The sequence below is a fragment of the Anastrepha obliqua genome, chromosome 4 (genome assembly GCF_027943255.1).
Source record: "Anastrepha obliqua isolate idAnaObli1 chromosome 4, idAnaObli1_1.0, whole genome shotgun sequence".
Classification (NCBI taxonomy): Eukaryota; Metazoa; Arthropoda; class Insecta; order Diptera; family Tephritidae; genus Anastrepha; species Anastrepha obliqua.
In genome coordinates this window covers 46576077-46596874 of record NC_072895.1, presented here as the reverse complement: position 1 = coordinate 46596874, position 20798 = coordinate 46576077, and the positions used below count along the sequence as shown (strand labels likewise).

General features: G+C 38.8%; 1 protein-coding gene across 4 annotated transcripts in view; it reads left to right on the top strand.

Annotated features, from left to right (window-relative positions):
* LOC129243487 (high affinity cAMP-specific and IBMX-insensitive 3',5'-cyclic phosphodiesterase 8) overlaps positions 1-20798 on the top strand; it is a 421728-nt gene that overhangs the window by 227528 nt on the left and 173402 nt on the right. For 2 of the 4 annotated variants that reach the window (XM_054880534.1, XM_054880535.1), the window contains one exon: positions 8467-8551. In XM_054880534.1, the coding sequence (XP_054736509.1) occupies positions 8467-8551 (85 nt within the window). Of the gene's footprint in view, positions 1-8466; positions 8552-19150; positions 20223-20798 lie in introns of those variants that run through there. The other 2 variants (XM_054880539.1, XM_054880538.1) reach the window with 2 other exon arrangements.

The window sequence follows — 20798 nt, the reverse complement described above, 5'->3', positions numbered from 1 at the left end:
GAGACTGCAACACTGAGATTTGCGTGTTCACATATTTTGTAGTTTAAACAAATCTGTAGTAGGCCAACAATCCAGAGTTAGCCTAATATGACACTTATAACCCTTGATGAGACGTAAAGTTTGAAATAATTCATTGGAAAGGCCCTTTTATTAATTTCGCTTGGTGAACTTACATCTATCGTTAACTAACTAATTGGGCCCTATCCTTGTAGCTTCAAAACTGGGAAATTGATTAGCGTCTAGATTTTAATCGTGCTTCTAATCCTGCGGAAGAATCTAGACAAATAAATGGGCATCCAAATTTCGATACCCCCGAGAAACATATACAGCTACGTAGAAATGTTTTGCCATCAGGAGGTGCCCTGCCATCAGCTCTTTCAAAATTGGTAACGAATGGACGATTTAGAGAGCACAGCTCCCGTGAAATAACGTTAGACACAAACTTTCAATCAAATTTGTTTATTTATTTTTGAAAGATTGTCACACAATTAAGTCAGCCGTGGTGAAAACATTAAGGATTTATGTGAATAATTTCGTTTGATTAAGTTTCTAACTTATCAATGGAAAAAATCTCTGATTATTATGCAGAGATGCTATTTACAGTGACTCTTATCCGGAAAAATGTATGATTTATAATCGAGCGACTCCCCCTTAAGTGATCCAAGTGTTCTGGACAAGGCATACATGTTTCCATTTTTCTGAAAAGTGGTTCATTGTAGACTTGATTTATATCAATGAAAAATTTTTATAGCAGATGTATTCAATGTTGGTAAAAAAAATAAAAAGATTTTATAACTTTTTTTATACTAGAATTACAAAAACTGTTTTATTAATATTTTTAATATTTTAATATTATAATTAACAATATTTTTTAATAATAATAATTCATAAAAATAAATGTTTGCCTAAGATTCAATGTATTTTCCACAAGAACTGTAGCACAAACACTTATTGAGAAGTTTTGACAATTTATTTGTTTCTTAATTAATTTTAATATTTTTTTATGAAAATGAAAAGTTATTCTCCTATAAAAACTATATAAGTGGAATCTTCAAAATTTAAATTAATAACTCCAGCAATAATAACTTCTATCAACGCTATTTTTGGGCCAGCTAAAACTTGCACTTTGTACTTTAAAAAATTTAATAGCCTATAACTCTGCATTCAAGAAAATTTGCGGGAATTTCTGATACAATCTCCAAACTTTAGACTTCCCAATTAAACAACCACGTCCACGTTCCGTTTTCCTCGGATGTTAGGTATCTTGCAGTGATACTTGGCTCTAAACTCCTTTGGACACTACACAATGAAAATCTGGTAAAGAAGGCCAGTGTAGCTTTGTAGTCCTGCAAATCTATGTTCGGTAAAAAATGGGGACTCAAGCCACAAGTCGTGCTGTGGATGTACAACTTAGTAGCTCTGCCAAATTTATCGCATAGATGCCCGCTTTTTGTGGGAAGTTCTTCCGAAGGAATATAATATCACCAAACTGGGGAGGCTACAAAGGACTGCTTGTATTGGCAGCACCGGAGTATGTAGCACTTGTCCTAGTGCTGTCCTCAATGTCGTTTTGCATTTACTTTCCTACGACTTTTATGTTATTTCCATCGCTGCTCAAAGTGCAATCATGTTAAAGAAGGTCGGTCTCTCGAGGCAATCTTTAAAGAGACATGGTAACAAACTGGAGTTTGAGAGCCGTGTCAGGGCAATCTTTCAAGTAGGCGGGATTGGAACGAGGGGAAAATCTACACGAAAATCGGTACTTCCATGTTGTTGTTGTTGTTATAGCAGTACCTTTGCCCTGTCAGTGTAGCGTAATTACCGGTCGTCTTGGTCTAGCTCATCTAACGGTAGGCCCAGGAAACTAGCTAATTCGACGGGTTGGGTCCAGAGGGAGAGGGGTGTTACATGAGTGGATTTAATGGGGCATGTGAATAGGTGGTTAGTGTCGTGCGGGGGTGCCTTCATATGCTGGACATATGAATGTATGTTTAGTATGTCGGGGTCGATTCTGGATAAGTAGGAGTTTAAACTGCTACAATATCCAGAACGTAATTGTGCCAAGGTGACGCGGGACTCTCGGGGAAGTTGGAGCTCTTCGTTTTCGATTGGTGAGCATTCCGGGGTCGGGAGCTTCAGAAGGTGGTGAGAATCTCCCGATGAATGTCGTTTATGGCCTGTCTGTACACTGTTCGAGCCAGTAGCTGTCTGTTTGTTTTGTCTAAGATTTCGTCCGCGTAGTTGAGGAAATGCCTCCCGATGTGCCTGGGAGGTGGCTCAGGCTCGAGCAGGTGTCTGCATAGGTGAGGCCTACGGTAACACCCTAGCAAAAACTGCTTACTGAGCAATTCGTTATGCTCCTTAACAGGCAGCATAAGGGTAATGTAGGTGTTGTATTGGTGACATCAAAAGACATCCTGTCGCGGTCCTTAATGCAGTGTCGGTACTTCTATCTTCACTAACGGCAGCAGGGATTTTCTCAAAATCAGCCAACTTTGCTATTAGTTTAAAATTGCCGAATTCTACTGGTTTTCAGGAAGAAGTGTTTGCAATACTGCAGGCATGCAAAATGCTTACGATACGTGGCAACGGGGATAACATTAACCATTCTTCCGATGCTCAAGCCGCGATCAAGACTATGACGACGCCATGGTGCGGATCAAACTAGTCAATTCCTGTAACGAGGAGATCAAACCTCTTGGGGGTACAGGTAACATTTAAGGGGGAAATGAAATTGCTGATGAGCTTGCCATGAAGGGGTCTAAATTGGTCTAAGGGATCTCCAACCCGGTTATCGGCAACCCCCTGACTGTTGTTAAAGGGCCATTGAACACAATACTTCAACCATTGCTCCTACTTATCTACCTGAATCAAAAGTTTGAAATATTGAAAATTTGTTGGATTTTTTTTTCTTAATTTGCGTAAGGTTGTACTTTTTTTGTCAAACAAACTATTCCATTTCAGTCAAGATTCACATCGCTGACCAGCCGCATCTTCTAAGGCTCCCAAAATTTCTGAAGCTCATGCAGGCGGAGCAGCAAATCTATAAAGTTTAGATCACGGAGATCATATTGCCGAATTTCTTATAGTTTTTGCTGAAAGACAAATGCGTGGATATTAATACCGAAGTCTGGAAATTTATTAACAACACAACTAAGGAAATATTCCATAAATTTGGTATTCTCTCCCTAAAATTGTATGACACTTTGGCCACTTACAATCAAGTTTGCGCATTTTTCGAATATCCTACTCGCGCCCTTATTTGTTCACTATACCCCAATATTATTTCTTACAATGGCACTTGTACCCTAGGATGTTACACTTTATAGTTAGCTGGCCGTTTATGAATTGTGATGCTTTAAAACATTTATGTGATATTAAGGAAGCTACCGGCATTTCCCTTGATTCGACTTGATTGCTTCACTAGTTTTTGATGAGCAAATGACGGGATTGGTTTTTCTCGTCAGGAACATAAACTTTATAATAAAAATGCATCACCCATACGAGTACATGTGAGCATATAAGCACACGTTCGTGCTATTTTTTTACAAGACAAAATGCAGAAAAAAGATTAAGCGAGCAGAACAGTTGATACTCCGATGTTGATGGGCAAATAAGGCCCACATTCACTTTTCATTGAAACATGTAAAAGTAGGGTAGAGCAGCAATGTCAATATTGTGCCTTCGCTGCTGGTGTCAATGAAAACAGATCGTTGGTGTAATGACAGTGAGTGGCTATACTCCTAAGCATACATATGAACGGTACACCTGCGTTCAAAATATTAAGATAGTGACGAATTACTACGTTTTAACTATTTTTTAAGTTTTTTTACATTTTTTTTTTTTATAAAAGTTAAGTGCATTCTACAAAAAAAAATCATATGGCCTAAAACTACAAATTTTGTAAAAATTTCACGAAACTTTAACAAGTTATAAAAACAACATTTGCACAGAAATTTTCAACTTTTTAATAAGAAACTTTAGAAAATTTCAAGTTAGTGTGGTAAAATGTAAGTTTGAAGTCACTCAAAATTCTTGTTGGTTTTTCGAAATTTTTGTGTTGAGAATTTTCTTCCATATAAAGCTTATGATCGGCCTCTTAATTGGAAAAAAATTCTGAATGTCTCAATAAAAAAAAAAAATTAAAACCAATGGGGACTTTGCACCACTTGAAAATTAATCATCCATTTTCGTTTTTGAACTTTTTAACTTTGCGTGTAGCGTAGTACACATAACAGAAATGAAACTTTCAAGGCAGACAAAGAAAGAGGGAGAGACGCGAGAGAGAATGAGAGAGCGAGAGAGAGAGAAAGAGAGAGAGAGAGAGAAAGAAAGAGAGAGAGAGAATATACATCTAAATAAATTCACAACATTTGCAGAGAATACAAATAGACAAAATTTACAAAAAACGGAAAAGGATTGACCGGTGTAGGTAAACGCCGGACACAAACCGTGGCAACAACGCGAACTACTCCGAGCGTTTATCACCCGCACAAACGCAGGGATTCCAGGAGCACAACAACGGCACAAATTACCGCAAGGGAATACCAATAAATCCGACGGCGGAATGGATAGCACTTTATAGTACGCACAAGCACTAGCCAGGAAGCGGAAATAAGCGCCAAAAAGTAGGCACAAAAAAAACTCCAAACAAATTGGGACCAAAAAACGACCCAAACAGTAGGCACCAAGGAAATAGCACGCCAAAAAGTGGGCTCCACTTTTGCACCAACAAACAAGCGCGAAAAAGTAGGCAGAGCTATTTCTCACTAGAAATTAGCAACCACAAGGAAAAACTCAGGAAAAATAGCCTAAAGTGTATCTAAGATGTACATATATAAGGTATAGCTCTCTCCTTTTCCTTTACGTTATATCTTTTTTCTCTCTCGCGGAACGAAAATGCCGAAAACGTTGCAATCTTTGAAATTTAACTCTCCCTTCTCGCTCTTCCATCGATGCCTAAGAAGTTTCACTTCAAAAATAATAATTTTGAGTATTGCAGACATTCTCGTTCACGTGCACAGCCAGTAGAATGGGTGTACCTCACAATGACTTCTGCAGGAGTTGTAGAGGTGAAGAAGAAATTGAGTTGGTACAACACTTCCTCTATGAGTGTGCCGCACTTCAAAGAAGTCGTGACAAATATCTTGGCGACTATTTCTTTGAAGACCTGGGAAATGTGAAAATGTCTCACGGGAGAGACTAGTTACTTTCATAAGAAGATCTAAGTGGATTAAGAATTAAGTTGAACTAAGGAGAACGAAATCAAAGGCAGGTATCACAATGAGCCTTAGGGTCACCGAGCGTCTTGTCTTAGACAAGCAACCTGGGTAACCGAACCTTACCTTTACGCCGTCGATTGCTTGACTCTTTGTATACTGCAGCTGTTTGTCAAATATAATTCACGTAAGACGCCATTTCTAAGAACAATATATCTTCCGAGAGGATGATTAATTTTGCGCCACCAATAAAACGGCATACCAGAACGTTTCTAAAAAGTCCGAAAAATTGTTTGAAATTTTAATGTCCTTTTTTTTATTACTTCAATTTTTGTGAATTTTGCGGAAAGATTGGAGCTTAGAGTAACTTTTATATTTATGCTTTTGCACTTTTATAAAAAAGGCAAAAAAAAGTTAAATAAAAAATTTATTAAAATTTCTAATTCATTAAATACATACTATATAATTGGGGCGTACACCCTTTTTGGGTATTAGGTCGAGCTTCTCCTCCTATTTGTGGCGTGCGTCTTGATGTGGCGGTTCCACAAATGGAGGGACCTACAGTTTCAAGCCGACTCCGAACGACAAATAGTGTTTTTTTTTTTATGAGGAACTTTTTCATGGCGGAAATACACTCGGAGGTTTGCCATTGCCTGCCGAGGGGCGACCGCTTTAGAAATATGTTTTTCTTAATTTTGGTGTTTCACCGAGAATCAAACCTACGTTCTCTCTGTGAATTCCCAGTCCGCCATTTCTAATTCATTCGCTCTTATTATTTCGAACACAAGTGTACATATGGATGTGCGTACGCATGCATAAATAACTCCTTTTGTAGGTCATATAATATATTCCCATGATATCTCCTTAAGTGTTTATTGTTCATTTCTGTTAAGAATTTGAAATGTGGAAGGGTGTGTGTGTGTATTAACACCGTTACTAAGAGTTTATTATTTTCTGATTATGTTGTGTTTGTATTTACCTTTAACATTAAATTGCACTCCAATTTAAGGTTACCGTCAGGAGTACGCATAAAAACGTCCAATTTCGCATAAAACCGAGATAATGAGATAAGAGATAATATGAGTTTTCAGCTTAGAGTATAGTAAGCAATAAATGCTTTCCCCAGCAATTTCGTTTACATGCATACACATACGAGTATATATGTGTAAGTGTAGTACTTTATGTGAGCATAAAGCAAGTTAAGGGATGTATATTTCCGGCACCTGATAGCGTAGTATGTATATACATATGTGTGCATGAAGGGTGGATGAGTCTAAAAGCAATTGGAAGATTTTTCGGAATTATGAAAATAAATTAATTAATTTAGCATAGTTCAGATGACTTGCTCTTAAATAGTTCACGTGGTGACCTCAGAAACCATTACAGTGCCCAGTGTAGATTTCCCCATCGCGACCTTTTAGGAAATCAGAACCTCCAGCGAGACGCTAGATAAATCCACAGTGGAGAGAATACAGATGGGGGCGACCGCTATTCCGCTTTCAGTGGATTTTACTACTGTCCTACTGTCCTATTAGTATTCCCTTTAGAAGCTATATGGTCGTTTTTTAAACTCTCGCGGGATTTGTGTTCTTGGACATGACGATTCAAGCCTCTCTCAGACGTCGCATATTTCATCAGTTGAAAAGATTATCGGCGTCCTCGAAACTCTTGGACACATTTCAAGTTAAACGTCGACTCAACCCTCTTGATCACAGACGGACTATCTACACAATTTACTATACAATATTACAATATTACAATATTACTATCTACAATTTTGAATTTGAGATCCATATGATTTTAACCATCTGTGAAGAAATTTTTTACTATTCTGAATTTTCAAATATTTGACTACCTTCTCTTAGCAAGCTGAATGGGTTTGTTTGATCAAGTATCGTCGAACCAACATTCTGGACTTTACCGGAGAAGCTATTCATCCATAATGCGCGTATGGCCGAAAAAGAAGATAAGAGAGATTACGATTGACTGAGAAATTGCACTGCTTGACTAATTTGGATCTAGTATTAGGCAATCCTAACGTTAATAGTGTCGCCTGGCCCTCAGAAAATACTTATTACTGCTTCCATAATCTTAGTAGTTCTACCTCTTAAGACTCTGCAAGCTACACATATTATAGAATTAAAATTTCTCTTGGGAAACACTCACGAAGTTGCCCAGCTATAGTGTCTAAATGATGTCAAGCTCCTCGGGATAAAGAGAGGAGCATTTACTCTTCACTCGATCGCATGCGCTTGCCCTGCGCGGAGTCTATTTTGGCCTTCTTCCGGTGTTCGGTGATAAAGACTTCAGCCTACGCCTTGGAGTCTGACTGTTCCACCCTCAGTTCCTCTTCTCTGATGTCTTTCAGTGTCTCTGAAAGCCAATTGCTTGGTAGGATAGTCTAATGATGACAGAAGAGCAAACATCAGGAACCATTGGCTGAGACATTACTAGGTGTGACGAAACAGCCACCTGGAGTGACGGGGACAGCAAGATCCGCTTGTCTTCTGACAGGGTAACTCTTGCTTCCCAAGAGTCTTGTTGCGAGGGGACGTCTACTGCTGGCACCGGAAGTAGATGGAATGTCGTCTCCAACTTGTCTTATGACAAGGTTGAAATTGTTACGGGTAAGAGGCTTCGCTGACGTAGAGGCAGTCCTTGAACGGACGAAGCGGGAGCTAGGCCCTAGCTTAGTCACAGGCTTTACTCCGTTTGCATGAGTGGTATTTCTTGAGAGATTTGGTCTTGGTTTTGGGTTGCCTTGGTTGTCTTAGGCAAGATTTTGAGAGGAGATAATGGGATACCAGGCTAGGGAATGACAGTGGAATCGTAGTCGGTACGGTAATCTCCACCTGGTGATTGACTGGCCACCGCCGCTTTGCAGATGGATGCCCAGCCAATACCCATAGGGAGCTTCCTTCTTAGTTCGTGGTGAGTTAACTCCCATGATGTGGGAGTTAACCGGACACTTAAGCCCCATCCCCGCGCAAGGAGACCAACTTGATGAGAAATGTCGGTTGTATTTTTTTCATGCTTTTTTCTAAAAAAAAGTTCAAAATTTCTTTGTTTTAACTATAGAACATTTTTGTATGGAAAATTTCACAGCAACGAGGTTTTTTCAGGATACTCAGGAACAATTTTGTTATATTGAGGTTTTACTGTAAATACATACATCCTCATTTATTTATCTCTCCTTAATGAATTTCATTTGAAACTTAGTTGCATTATTCGACTCCTTTAATTGCAGATGTGCAGCGGCAAAAAGGATTCCATCGTCACCGTCGCTGCGTTGGGCAATTTCACGCATACAGTGGTGCGACGTGCAACAGGCAGTGAGTATTCGACTTCCATTACCATTTTTTAACCACACACGTATATATATATCGATACTTTGTAGCTAAAACTCAATTTGAAATTTAAGTGGTTGTTTGAACACAGATTTATTTATGACAAGCAGTTAGTGCAAAAGCATCATTTTACTCTCACAAGCTTGGAGTTAATTAAAATGAAATTCGATTACGTCAAAAGTTATTGTGTTGGCGGAAAAATCGCTTTTGTTGAAGTTAAACGACAAATAAAATAAACCCTTTAGCATAAAGTTCGTTATGCAATAACTAAACTAAAAGCATTCTATGTTGATGGGGTTGCTTCAATGAAAGTGATAGAGAACCTGAAGAAAATGGAATACGAAGAGCGAGAACTGTTCGGCTGTAGCAATGGTGAAGTAACATAAGCTTGCTACAAAAAATACAACAAATTTTACCTGCATGGCAGTGCTGATGTGAGTAGGAAAGGAAGATTCTTTTTAGCTAATCAGTTTAAAAGATATAGAGACAGAAGTTTGTGTTGCCCTCACTTTTCATCAAAATCAATTTAACTATAATATTCAGAGGAGGTCGATTTCCATATCGGACGAATTTTCCATCCGTATATGTCATACAACCATTATTAAAATTGTAGGTACGCGATATTTTCACTATTTTTGACTACATTGACATTTTAAGAAAAATGTACTTACATTCTACAAAAAATTTCATATAAACCAAACATTCAAACTTCCCATAAACTTTATAGAATTCCACAAATTTTCAGCAATATTTCAAAGTTTTTAATCAGAATTAGAAAAAATGTGTACGCAGTTCTATAGCCCATTAAATTTTAGTACAACAAAGTGCAAGTTTTAAGTGACTTAAAACTCCTGCTGATTTTTGATAATTTTTTTCCCCGAAAGTCTTGCGTATTTTCTCCATATAACGAATGCACACAACATATTCTTCTGTTAGTCCAATGAAAGCCTCTTTAAGCCAATGTTTATATGAAAATAATTAAACGATCACATTATGGCTATTTGGCCATCATTGATTGTTTGTAAATTAGTTGCTTTAACCATCAGCTCGTTTATGATACGAATGGATAGACCTTTTTTGTCTATCCCCCACTCACTCAGAGGTGTGATTAGGCTTTGTTCTTCCGTCGATGAAAATAATAGTCGCGTTGCAGTCAATAGCTTTGGCTAACACAGCATAAGGTTAGACAAGGATTAGACATAAGAGATGAGAACTGAGAGTTATTGTGTCCAAAAGGACATTTTCTGTTCTGATATCACAAACCCTTTCTTTAACTACAATGCAAATGAAAGCTCAAATGTTACTGGTTGACGTTTTATTAACAAAAATAGAATCAGCTCTTCAAGTAAGTTAACCATTAGATCCAGCCAAAGCAAAAAAAACAAAATAAAGCATTGAGATATCTCGTCGTCCTCGAGATCTAGACGGATTATCACTCAGTATGCGTACCCCTTCTGTGCAGATTAAAACATATTGCTATGTTGCAAGACTATTTTTGCTTTCTTAACAGAATTGAATATGTAGTTCCAAGAAGATGCTTCCACATGTCACTCAGTTGATAAAACGATTATTCTACTGAAGGGTAATGGTGTAATCTTGAGCCATGCTTCGATCAAATGGGCAACACCTTCAAGCGAAACTACTTCATTAGATTTATTTTTATGAGATTATTATAAGCTGTTAGTTTATGATAACAATCAAATCATAAGCAATATCGACTCTAGCGAAATTGACGGCCTCTGGTCCAAATGTGCGTCAGAGTGTTGGAAAGTTGTCTGTAAAATATAGTGGGCTGCGAACAAGCCCGTGCAGATGTGAAATTAATAAATTATGGCACTTTTCATCATACTGAATACGGCATGAAAGTTAGGAAATTCATTCATTGGCCGAGAATTATACTCCAAAGAATATAAAATGTACCGTCCAAAACATAAAAGTTGTGCAGTTTGTCTTCGTGGTTTACACGCTTTGCATCCCAGACACTGTTTAATTTGTTTAGCGTGGACGCGTATGTTAACGGGAAAGAGGAATGGTCAAAAACAGTTTCCAAGGCCATTGGATTATGCCGAAAAGGTCACTGCCGAATATATATAGTCGTAATTTATTAACTATTCTAGCAACTCTTCCCATAACAACTTGCGGGAATGAAAGATTGTTTTGAGTACTTCTTGGACTCAAAACGTATTTAAGAAATACGCTATCATAGGCGCGGTTGAATGCGGCAGCACTTCTCTACCATATATCCATCGATACTTAACTCCCACAGGCACACCCAGAGGATGGGCTGGCAAACATTTGATTTCTGCAAAAGTTGCCTAGATGAGCAAGACACGATTTCGCAACTTCTGTGCCATTGTTCTGATCTATCTACATAGACGTAGATTTACCATTTTAGGTAGACAATTCTTTAATGAATTGGAAGAACTCAGTGCAGTGGAAATCACGGATCTTCTAAAATGTTTGAAAAGTACACACTGGTTTTAGCAGAGATAAGGACAAAATTGCTACACGGCATCATAATGGGCTATGCCCGAAGTGTATCTCACAGCAGACAATCGCTTCAACCTAACCTAACCCACAGTGCAAGCAATTAAGAAAAAATTGCTTAAAACAAGCGACGAATCGAAGTCAAATTTTTTTTTTTTAATATTTCCATGTGACTAAATGTTTGTATTTTCTTCATTGTGATTGGAATTTGGTTTATTCGCATTAAAATGATATTTTTTAGTTTTATTAACAATTGTGAGTATAATAGAATAGAATATAAATTTTTCATTAATAAAACGTGCCGTGGATCTCAGTCGGATCTAGATAATCTTAAGCTTTGGTATGTGACAAATCGCCTATATTTGAATTTAGCCAACGTTTTCATATTCCTTCTTCAACAAAGAATTCAACTACCGGCTCCAAACGGCAGATAGTTTTTTATGAGGACCTTTTTCAGGGCAGAACTACACTCAGAAGTTTAGCATTGCCTGCGGGTGACCGCATTTAGAACAAAAAAGCAAACAAACACATTTTCTATCATTTCATGTTTCATGCTCGAGGTTTCAAACCTTGTACTACCGTATGGTAGTCCGCTCCAAGCCATGCGGCTATGGCAGCGGAGATTAGGAGAGGCAAAGAGGCAATTAAATACCTAGGAGTGTTTCTTGATGTGGGGTCTCACTTTTTTCACTCATATTAACTACATAGTCTCAAAATCATTATAAAGTTTTCGCTTGCGTTTTTTCGTCTTAATTACTCATACCTCACTGATTCTTATACCTTATCCGGCATTCGTTAAATTGCCTTTAGAATATGCCACTTGTATTTAGGCTGACGCAAACGTTTTGCCAAACGTGCTTGGCCGTTGCAATATTAAGGCCGTAAACCCATTTCCTGGACGAACAGTTAAAACGTTAGCTATGCTAAAACGCCGTTAGTCGAGGTTACTTTCGATTAAATTCAATTTTAAAGCAACACTGGAAATTCAGGAGCGAGAGCTAAAGGGAGGAATCAGCCATCGGCGGAGAAAAACCAAAGGTATTATGAAACTTTGATTGAGGTTGTCCCGTCAGCGCCTTAACCTCTCGTTTCCACGACAGTCGGTTCTACGTTATCGAAACGACCCGGATTTATATCCGTCCACGGACTGTCACTCCAGCAGCATTCCTCGTATGTACGTATAGGTAATGTTTATGCTGCTACAACAACAACAACAACAATACAACTTTGATTAGATCAAAATTATATATATCTGCACATAGCATCGTCCCTTTTAAATAGAGACCATTCCAGGTTACCCACTTAAATATTATATGTAAAATTGAACGTCTTCAAAAATCATTTTCAAGCTTTTCTCTGTAGGATTTAAAATTCAAAGTATCTATTGCCTAATATAACAGGTGGCGCTAAGGTAATCCTCCTATCAGAAAATGCTATAAATTTTGCGATTGGCCCCTAATGTCAGTTCTGTTTTGACATTTGTGTAGTAAACACATGCGAAATACACGTTAATAAACAATGTTACGCTACACTGCTCCAGAACGCGGAATATTGCTGACTATTTATTTGACCAATAAGCGGTCGGTGACTTTGGAACAACGTGAATTTCGTCGCAGATTTCCTCGCCGTCCAACGCCTACTGGTGAAACACTGCGACATTTAGCCGCTCGCCTAGAAGAGACTGGCACAACACGAGATGCTGCCAGGCGTGGCAGACCCCGGAGTAGCCGTTCTGCAGAGAATATAACTGCTGTAGCCGAGGATGTCATGGAAGCGCCGTCGACATCGATCAGACGACGTGCCACGCAAATGGGTATCAGTCGACGGTCTTTACAGCGAATTTCGGTACAAAGTCCAGACGGTGCAGCAGCTGTTAGCTGCTGACCGCCAATCGCGTCTAACATACGCTCAAGCCATCCTTAATCACCACCAAGAGGAAGATGATTTTTCATCAAAAATAATCATGAGTGATGAGGCCCATTTCCATCTCTGGGGCACTGAAAATCCACGTGTAATCCACGAAGAGCCATTACACCCGCTCAAAGTCACTGTATGGTGTGCTGTTTTCGCTGGAGGAGTCATCGGACCTTTTTTCTTCGAAGACGTCGCGGGCCAAACGGTTACTGTGAATGGTGAGTGCTACAGAGCAATGATCAACGAGTTCTTTTTGCCACAACTTGATGAATTGGGATTGGAAAACATGTGGTTCCAACAGGACGGTGCAACGACACACACTGCACCTGCCACAACCGATATGCTGAAGGATGCATTTCCCGGGCGCCAAATCTCCCTTTTTGGCGATTTGCACTGGCCAGCAAGATCGCCTGATTTGACCGCTCCAGACTTCTTTTTGTGGGACTTTTTGAAGTCGCGGGTTTGTGTCAACAAGCTTCAGACTCTTGCAGCTCTTAAAGACAATATCCGTCAAGAATGTGAGGACCTATCGCCGGAAGTTTTGGCCAAAGTGATGGAAAATGCCATAAAAAGGGCTCAAATGGCAATCAACTGTGGCGGCGGCCATTTACATGACATCATATTTTCGACTTGATGTAAAAAAAATTAAAAGGCCAAATAAAAATAGTCCACAAAAACAATTAAAGTTTTTCATTTTTTTTTAAATTACAGCCAAAAAACATCGGAAGGTTACTATTGCGCCACCTTGTAGCACGAAATGCCTGATCGTAAACCTAAAGTGTAGGTCAGAAGAGCAAAAGTGTATTTTCGTTTGGATCTTTGGTGGCTAATATTTTACGAGGACATAGTGACCATCTAGCGCTATTGAACACAGTAAGCTTTAATTTTTCTTCTCACAGTCTGCGTCATGTAGACAACTTATTCATTTCGAAAGGTAAATCCTAATGCGCTTTTAAATACAACTTTAGCTGTATTTAATAAGTCAGTGTTACTATTTCTATTTCTATTTCTTTCTTCCAAAGCAATAATTTTAAATAACCTAAGCTTAGTTTCTAGTTCATTGTATTCAATTGCTAATAACGATCAATAAAAAAATAAGTGAAATTCAAACAAGCAAACAAAAAAAGTTCACTTGTCATTAAAACCTCAAAATCGTAAGAAAAAAAAACAATCAGCTATCGCCTTGTATAGACTAACCTGGGACTGTAAGTTCTTCTCTTCTAAATTCTTTGCACTGGCTATAAAATAAAGCAAAGATTATAAAGAAAACTTTTATTTCGTAGATCTCTACTGGGCCATCCCAATTATGTATTTGCTCTCTCTGCTTGGATAGCGCTGCCAACTTAATTGGCGCGCAGCTGTTTGTATGCAGAAATTTTGCTGAAAACCATTCAAAGCAAATTGTGATTTTGAGAAACAGCTGCTACCCGCATTCCAAGGAACTGGAAGCACCGGCCGGCTTACTCGTTTGGCGACAAACTTGCATGCTTATGTATGTGCACTCGCATAAATGATATTATGTTTTTATGTGCTTGCCGAAACCAGCTTGCGGCGATTAACCGCTGAAATAGCTGGCAAAACAACAAAACGGCAAAAGGCAATTGAACTCTTGACGTAGTCTAAAAAATGTATGCAACAAAGAGGTTGAGTTTTATGCAAAGGTTCATTGTAATCCATGTGCATACATACATATGTATATATATAGAATACACACACCCATTTATGTGCATACACACAGGTACATACATACGTGTGGTACTTAATACATCTTTCCTGAATTGGTGACTCAGAGTCAGATTTCGGTTAATATGCCAGAAGCTGAAGACGAGTTGTTGTGCGAAGCCGTAACCTGAATCCCTCAGCGAGAAAAATGAACATAAATATAAATACTCGTACATAAATATTAGCCGTAAATGATAATGGGGTAAACCGATTGAGAGGGTACAAAGGTGAGGCCTAATTGATCGCGTAAATTCGAGCAGATGACACTGGTGTGCAAACAAACAAAAAAAAACACGAAAACGAAATCGAAGAGCGAAATGAAAATAAAAAATATATAAAGAGGAATAAATATGAGTAAGAAGCAAGCGATTGGAAACAGCTGTTATCGGCCAACTGAAACTGATGTTGGCTGTAGCAAAAAAAATGAAAATAAAAAATATTATCAACACAATACAACAACATCAGAAGAGCACATGTAAACCGCATAACGAACAAAAAAACAGAACAAAAACAACAAAGACAGCTGCTCTACTCTGCTCCACGCTTCAATATCACATCACAAAATGAAACGAAATTAAATAGAATACTATCCAAAGCAACAAACGAAGCAGAAAGTTGGTTGGCAAAACAAGTTGGGAAACAGCAACAATAACTACAAACATAGGTACATTAGTAGGTGTGTTTAGTACCTTTGGTAGGTAATACAAAGCACACAGCGAAAAGCGATATGCATATGTATGTATGTCACATATGTATGTGTGTGTGCGTCTGTTCATGTACGAGCACAGTAAAGTCGTGTTAACTCCGACATGCCGCTGGCGATTTGTGCGCGCACTGATCAATGCATCTGTGCTCTCATTCCAGAGAGCGATACTCGCGCCAGACCAGCCGTGTCTCGCCTAACGCCTCGCCAGGTCTAACCTTCAGCGGGCACAGATTGAACTGATAGCAGCCTGACTTTAGATAGCAAACCAGTAGCACTGGTGAAGTGGTGTTAGGTGGTGCCATTGTAACAGTGTTTTGTGAAAGGCTAAAGTGCAGTGAAGTAGGCGGATAAATAGCAATAACAACATAATTGGATATCAATAAATAACTGTTTCATGTTTCAGTAAAATGAAATGAGAAAATGATATTTGGATATTATTAACCCTCTGTTTGCCAGTTGTTATAGTAGTCACATTTCCACCTAACGAAGCGGTTAGACCCATATACATTTTGAATGGGAACGCAATCAACAAAATTTCAGAAATTCAAAGTATGCGTACTTTATTTAGAAGTTAAATCAAAAAGCGCTTGTGCAGACTCATTTGTCTAACCGATGGTTAAATGCACGTGTTTAAGTAAAATCGTATGAAATTTTTTGAATAGAAATAGCTTACAGAGGTTTTGCTTTCGACAAGCTGAATCGAATAATTTTTTGATGATTTTTGGTTGTTTGATTTTGGTAGGTAAAGAACGCGGAGTACATTCCTGTGGAATACAATGCAGTTGGGCCGCAACAGCCTAACCTAATTATAGTAGCAAACAGCGAATGAAAAGAACGATTTTTACAAATAAGACTGTGACAGAGTATGAATATGAAAAAAATACTACAGGGTCAGGCGCTCGAAGTGTAACCAACTTCAGACCGCTCACGCAGCTGATGCACGAGCATTAGCTGTCTGTTAGTGGCTAAATGATATACCAGAGTATTGTTTACAAGCGCGTGGAAGCATTTTGCCGACAGTGAATACAAAGAAAGAAAATCAGTAATGGATTTTAAACGTAAATCCGCGCAACGCGAAATCCCCAACGCGAAATGCCAATCAAATGGCAAAAAAACTGCAAATATTATATGATAATATCTGGACATAGCATCCGCCGTATACTGAAAAACAATCTCAAAGTCAAGTCTTACAAGATCCAAAAGACGCATGATCTCACACCAAAGCAGCAACAAGTCAGACTTGAGAGAGCGAAGGAGTTCCTTCGCTTGGCCGAAAGCAGTCAATTTCCGAACATTGTATCAGAAAACTGACGAGAAAATTTTTCAAATTGAGCAATTCGTATACTCCCAAAACGATAGAGTTTATTTGACCGACCGATACGAGAATTTGAGTTATCGATTGGCGGCCAGAAGGCAGCATCCGCCACAGGTAATGGTTTGGGCCGGTGTAATCGCAGATGAGCGCTCTCCAATCGTTTTCATCGAGTCTGGCTTCAAGGTAAATGCGAATCGGGAAAGTATTCTGAAAGTTGCTTTGAAGTCGTGGGCAGACAAACATTTCGGTGGCAGACCTTGGTCGTTTCAACAGGACTCGGTACCGTCTCGCAAAGCTCACCAAGAATGGGTAAAAACAACGTTTCGTTCACATAATGGCTCTCAAATTCACCAGACGCGAGTCCAATGGATTATTCTCTTTGGGCCAAAAGAGAACAAGGTCCGAACTAAAAGATTCACCAGTCTCGAGGCGCTGAAAAAAGCCATGTTTCGCGAGTGGGCCAAAATACCTGCAAGTCAAATTCGGGCAGCTTGTGATTCGTTTCTGGACCGTCACAAGGCCATAGTCAAGGCAAGAGGTGGTCATATCGAGCAAAACTAAATTGATTCAATTGAATTTAATAGAGATATTACAAGTTACTCAAACAGTACATTTACTTAGGACCGAAACAAAAATTACATAAAAGTAAATATACAAATATTAATAAAAATATTCTCTTCTTCTTAATTGGTGCGATAACCGCTTACGCGCTTTTGGCCGAGTTTAACCAAGCACGTCAGTCGTTTCTTTCTCGTGCTAACCGACGCATGTTGCACACACCAAGTGAAGTCAAGTCCTTCTCCACCTGATTTTTCGAACGCAAAGGAGCCCTTCCTCTTCCTATGCTATCATCAGCTGATACCGTATCGAATACTTTCGGAGCCGGAGCGTTTGTATCCATTCGAGAGGATACGTGGGCTAATCCCAGACGTTGTGAGCTGCTTGAACCATATGCAGGAGAATCGACCTGGCCACTTCCAAGTGAATGGCGATCAGTAACTTTCCCCACTTGCTTGGACTTCTACACATGGTACCATCCTGCTCAATACTACTAGGTACACCTTATTTGGGTTTCAGGAATGTAGCAGGAAATTGCAAAACAGGTGAACTTGCTGGAATTGGTACAACCCTTGATATGGAATCGGATAAAACGTTAATACCTATACCCATTGCCACTTGTAAATTACTGATAGACAGAAAAACTATTAAAATAATAAATACGAAATGGCAAAACCTTAAAACATGCGAATTCAGCAAATTGGCATGGCCGAGTTGTCGTTCAAAATGACTGCTAAAACTCATTAGAGAAAATACAAGAACATTGATAGGTGTATTAACTGGTCATTGTCTAATAGGTAACCATGCAAGAAGGCTGGGAGTTCCATACTATGATTATTGTAGAAGCTGCTACAATACAGAAGAAGAAGAAACTATTAAACACCTCCTTTGTGAGTGTGAAGGATTAGCTAGAAGATGTTTTCACACGCCTGGTAACGCTTTTTAACAGATGTGGCGGATATAGCGCATCTTAAACTAACGAAGTTAAGCTCTTTTATAAAAGTCACGGGATGGTTTGAAAGGGATCCCATACTACTACTACTATAATTGGCGCGTACACCCTTTTTGAGTGTTTGGCCGAGCTCCTCCTCCTATTTGTGGTGTGCGTCTTAATGTTGTTCCACAAATGGAGGGGCCTACAGCTTCAAGCCGACTCCGAACGGCAGATATTTTTATGAAGAGCTTTTTCATGGCAGAAATACACTCGGAGGTTTGCCATTGCCTGCCGCGGGGCGACCGCTGTTAGAAAAATGCTTTTCTTGATTTTGGTGTTTCATCGAGATTCGAACCGATGTTCTCTCTGTGAATTGCGAATGGTAGTCACGCACCAACCCATTCGGCTACGGCGGCCGGATCTCATAGTGTAAGGAAAAAGATCCAGTGGTATCACAATGGACCTACGATAGGTATAAATCTGTAATTTGGGCAGCCAACATACCTATCTACCTACCTACTACCTGTTCAATGGCTTTAGTTTGAACCCACTGTCAATCTATGAGGACGGAAATTTTCTAAAACAAAAAATTAAAAAAAGGATTTGTGTTTTTAACTAAGAAATTATATATGAATCCAAGAGGGTTAAACAAATGCGTCGACTTGTTTCATAAATTGCACACACTAAAGTCACTTACTAATTCTTCTCAAATAGTTGTGTTAAATTTTTCTAATTTTTTCAACTTTTCTCTAATAAATTATCCTCTCCTTTTTATGCATCAAAAAATTGCATCGCTTTTTCATCAATTTCTTCCCATTGTAGCAAACAATGTCTCAAATCTGAATTCGTTAGAGCTTTTTATTCAAGAGCTTCGTACGACCATAAGCCAATGGGGGCTTGTGCCATTGTCGCAGCAGCTGTGCGCGATCAGTTACGTTGTGTCTAGCATTCTTGACGGTTGTTAGAGGCGCTTATTTGACGGTCTAGCTTAGTTGTTTTATTGTAAATTATGATATATTGCAAGCGTACATAGCTTACAATTCACACTTTACTCAACTGTTGTTCATTTTTTTATTTTCAACTGACGATTTCTCAAAGATTTGCAAGTCAGTCGAGTTAGCTAGACGTTTTTCTTGTGTTCTTTTTTATTTGTGTTTTTTGTGCTTTTTTTCTTTTCTGTGCTTTCTGTGTTCATTCATACTTAAGTTCTTGCGCTGTCTACTTCGTGTGTTACGAATTCGCTTTGTACCAATGGTGTTTTTGTTGTATATTGTGGTTGTAGCTGTTGGTGCTAATGGTGTTTATTAGTGGTGCAGTGTGTGAAAAGGTGTGAGTGGCGCGCATTTACTCGTAGTTGGTTCACAGTTGATTGAACGCGAGCGGTGCCAAGCCAGAGAAGCTGGATTTTTATAAATCTTTTCTTTATTTATTGTATAAAAAAAAATACATACATGCGCACATACGTACATTGTTGAGTTTTTTTTTTGTTGTTTGTTAATTCTCGCACTTTCAATGCGCTTGTCCGTCTGAATGAGTTGTGAAGCTCGTGAAGTCGCTGTCAAATCAAATCGAGTACAAGCTGTAGTGTGGCATTGCATATTGTGTTAGAAATGAAATCGGTTTAATCGTAAGATAAAATTGACGAATTCAGAATCGAGAATTGAAACTACGTACGTACATACCGACGTAAAATACCATATAATGCGCATTTGAAGTGTGCGCGTGATTACGAAAGTGTGAGGTGTGACGTACATACATACATATATCAAAATAGTAACGTGCTTTGTTGTGCTCTTCATACTCCAGTTGTTGCAGTGTGAAATAATATTGTTGTTATATTTCGGTTATTGTAATCGTTGCTTAAAAGTGACGCTTTGAACGCAGACTGCACGCAGTTTAGGCGCCAGCGCTACTCACTCATAGTTTCCACAAGATTTGGAGAGCCATTCAGGCGTGCACAGAGCGACATTTGCTATAACCAGCTCTAATTCCAAATTTGGCTGCAACGTTGGAGTTTAAGGTAAATACCAAATTATTACTAGAATAGGTGATGCCTATATTTTTTATATTGGTTATGTTTTCCAATCGCGGTAAGCATGCACCAGTTGCGGAGTCGGAGGAGAGTGCCGTTAATGCTTCACTCCGCAATGCACTTAGCTATCTACACTTTTACTTAGTTATCTAACAATTTATGCTTCCTATGCTAGAGGAGCGTCAAGTAGGCTCTTAAATCTGGATTGAGAGGTTTTACGAAGTCATCTGGATATGTTGCCGGACACTTTAGGCTTCGATATCATTTCTGGAAACTAAGATTAGCAAAATCAAGCATCTATCGTTTTTGTGAGCTGGGCGATGAAATACCGGAGTACATTTTTTACAAATAGGCAGATCTCGCAAGACGAATACTAACACATCTACATAATGTGACTCTGAATATTTTTTAGTGATAAGGAACGAAAATTCCGAAGAAGTGCCCACACTCATTAGAAACCTTCAATTATAGACTCACGTTTAAGCAAAGTAGACCACATCAGAGGTTGCAATAGGAACATGCTTTCCATTAGGAATATTTTTAACACACAGTAATTGCCAGTGG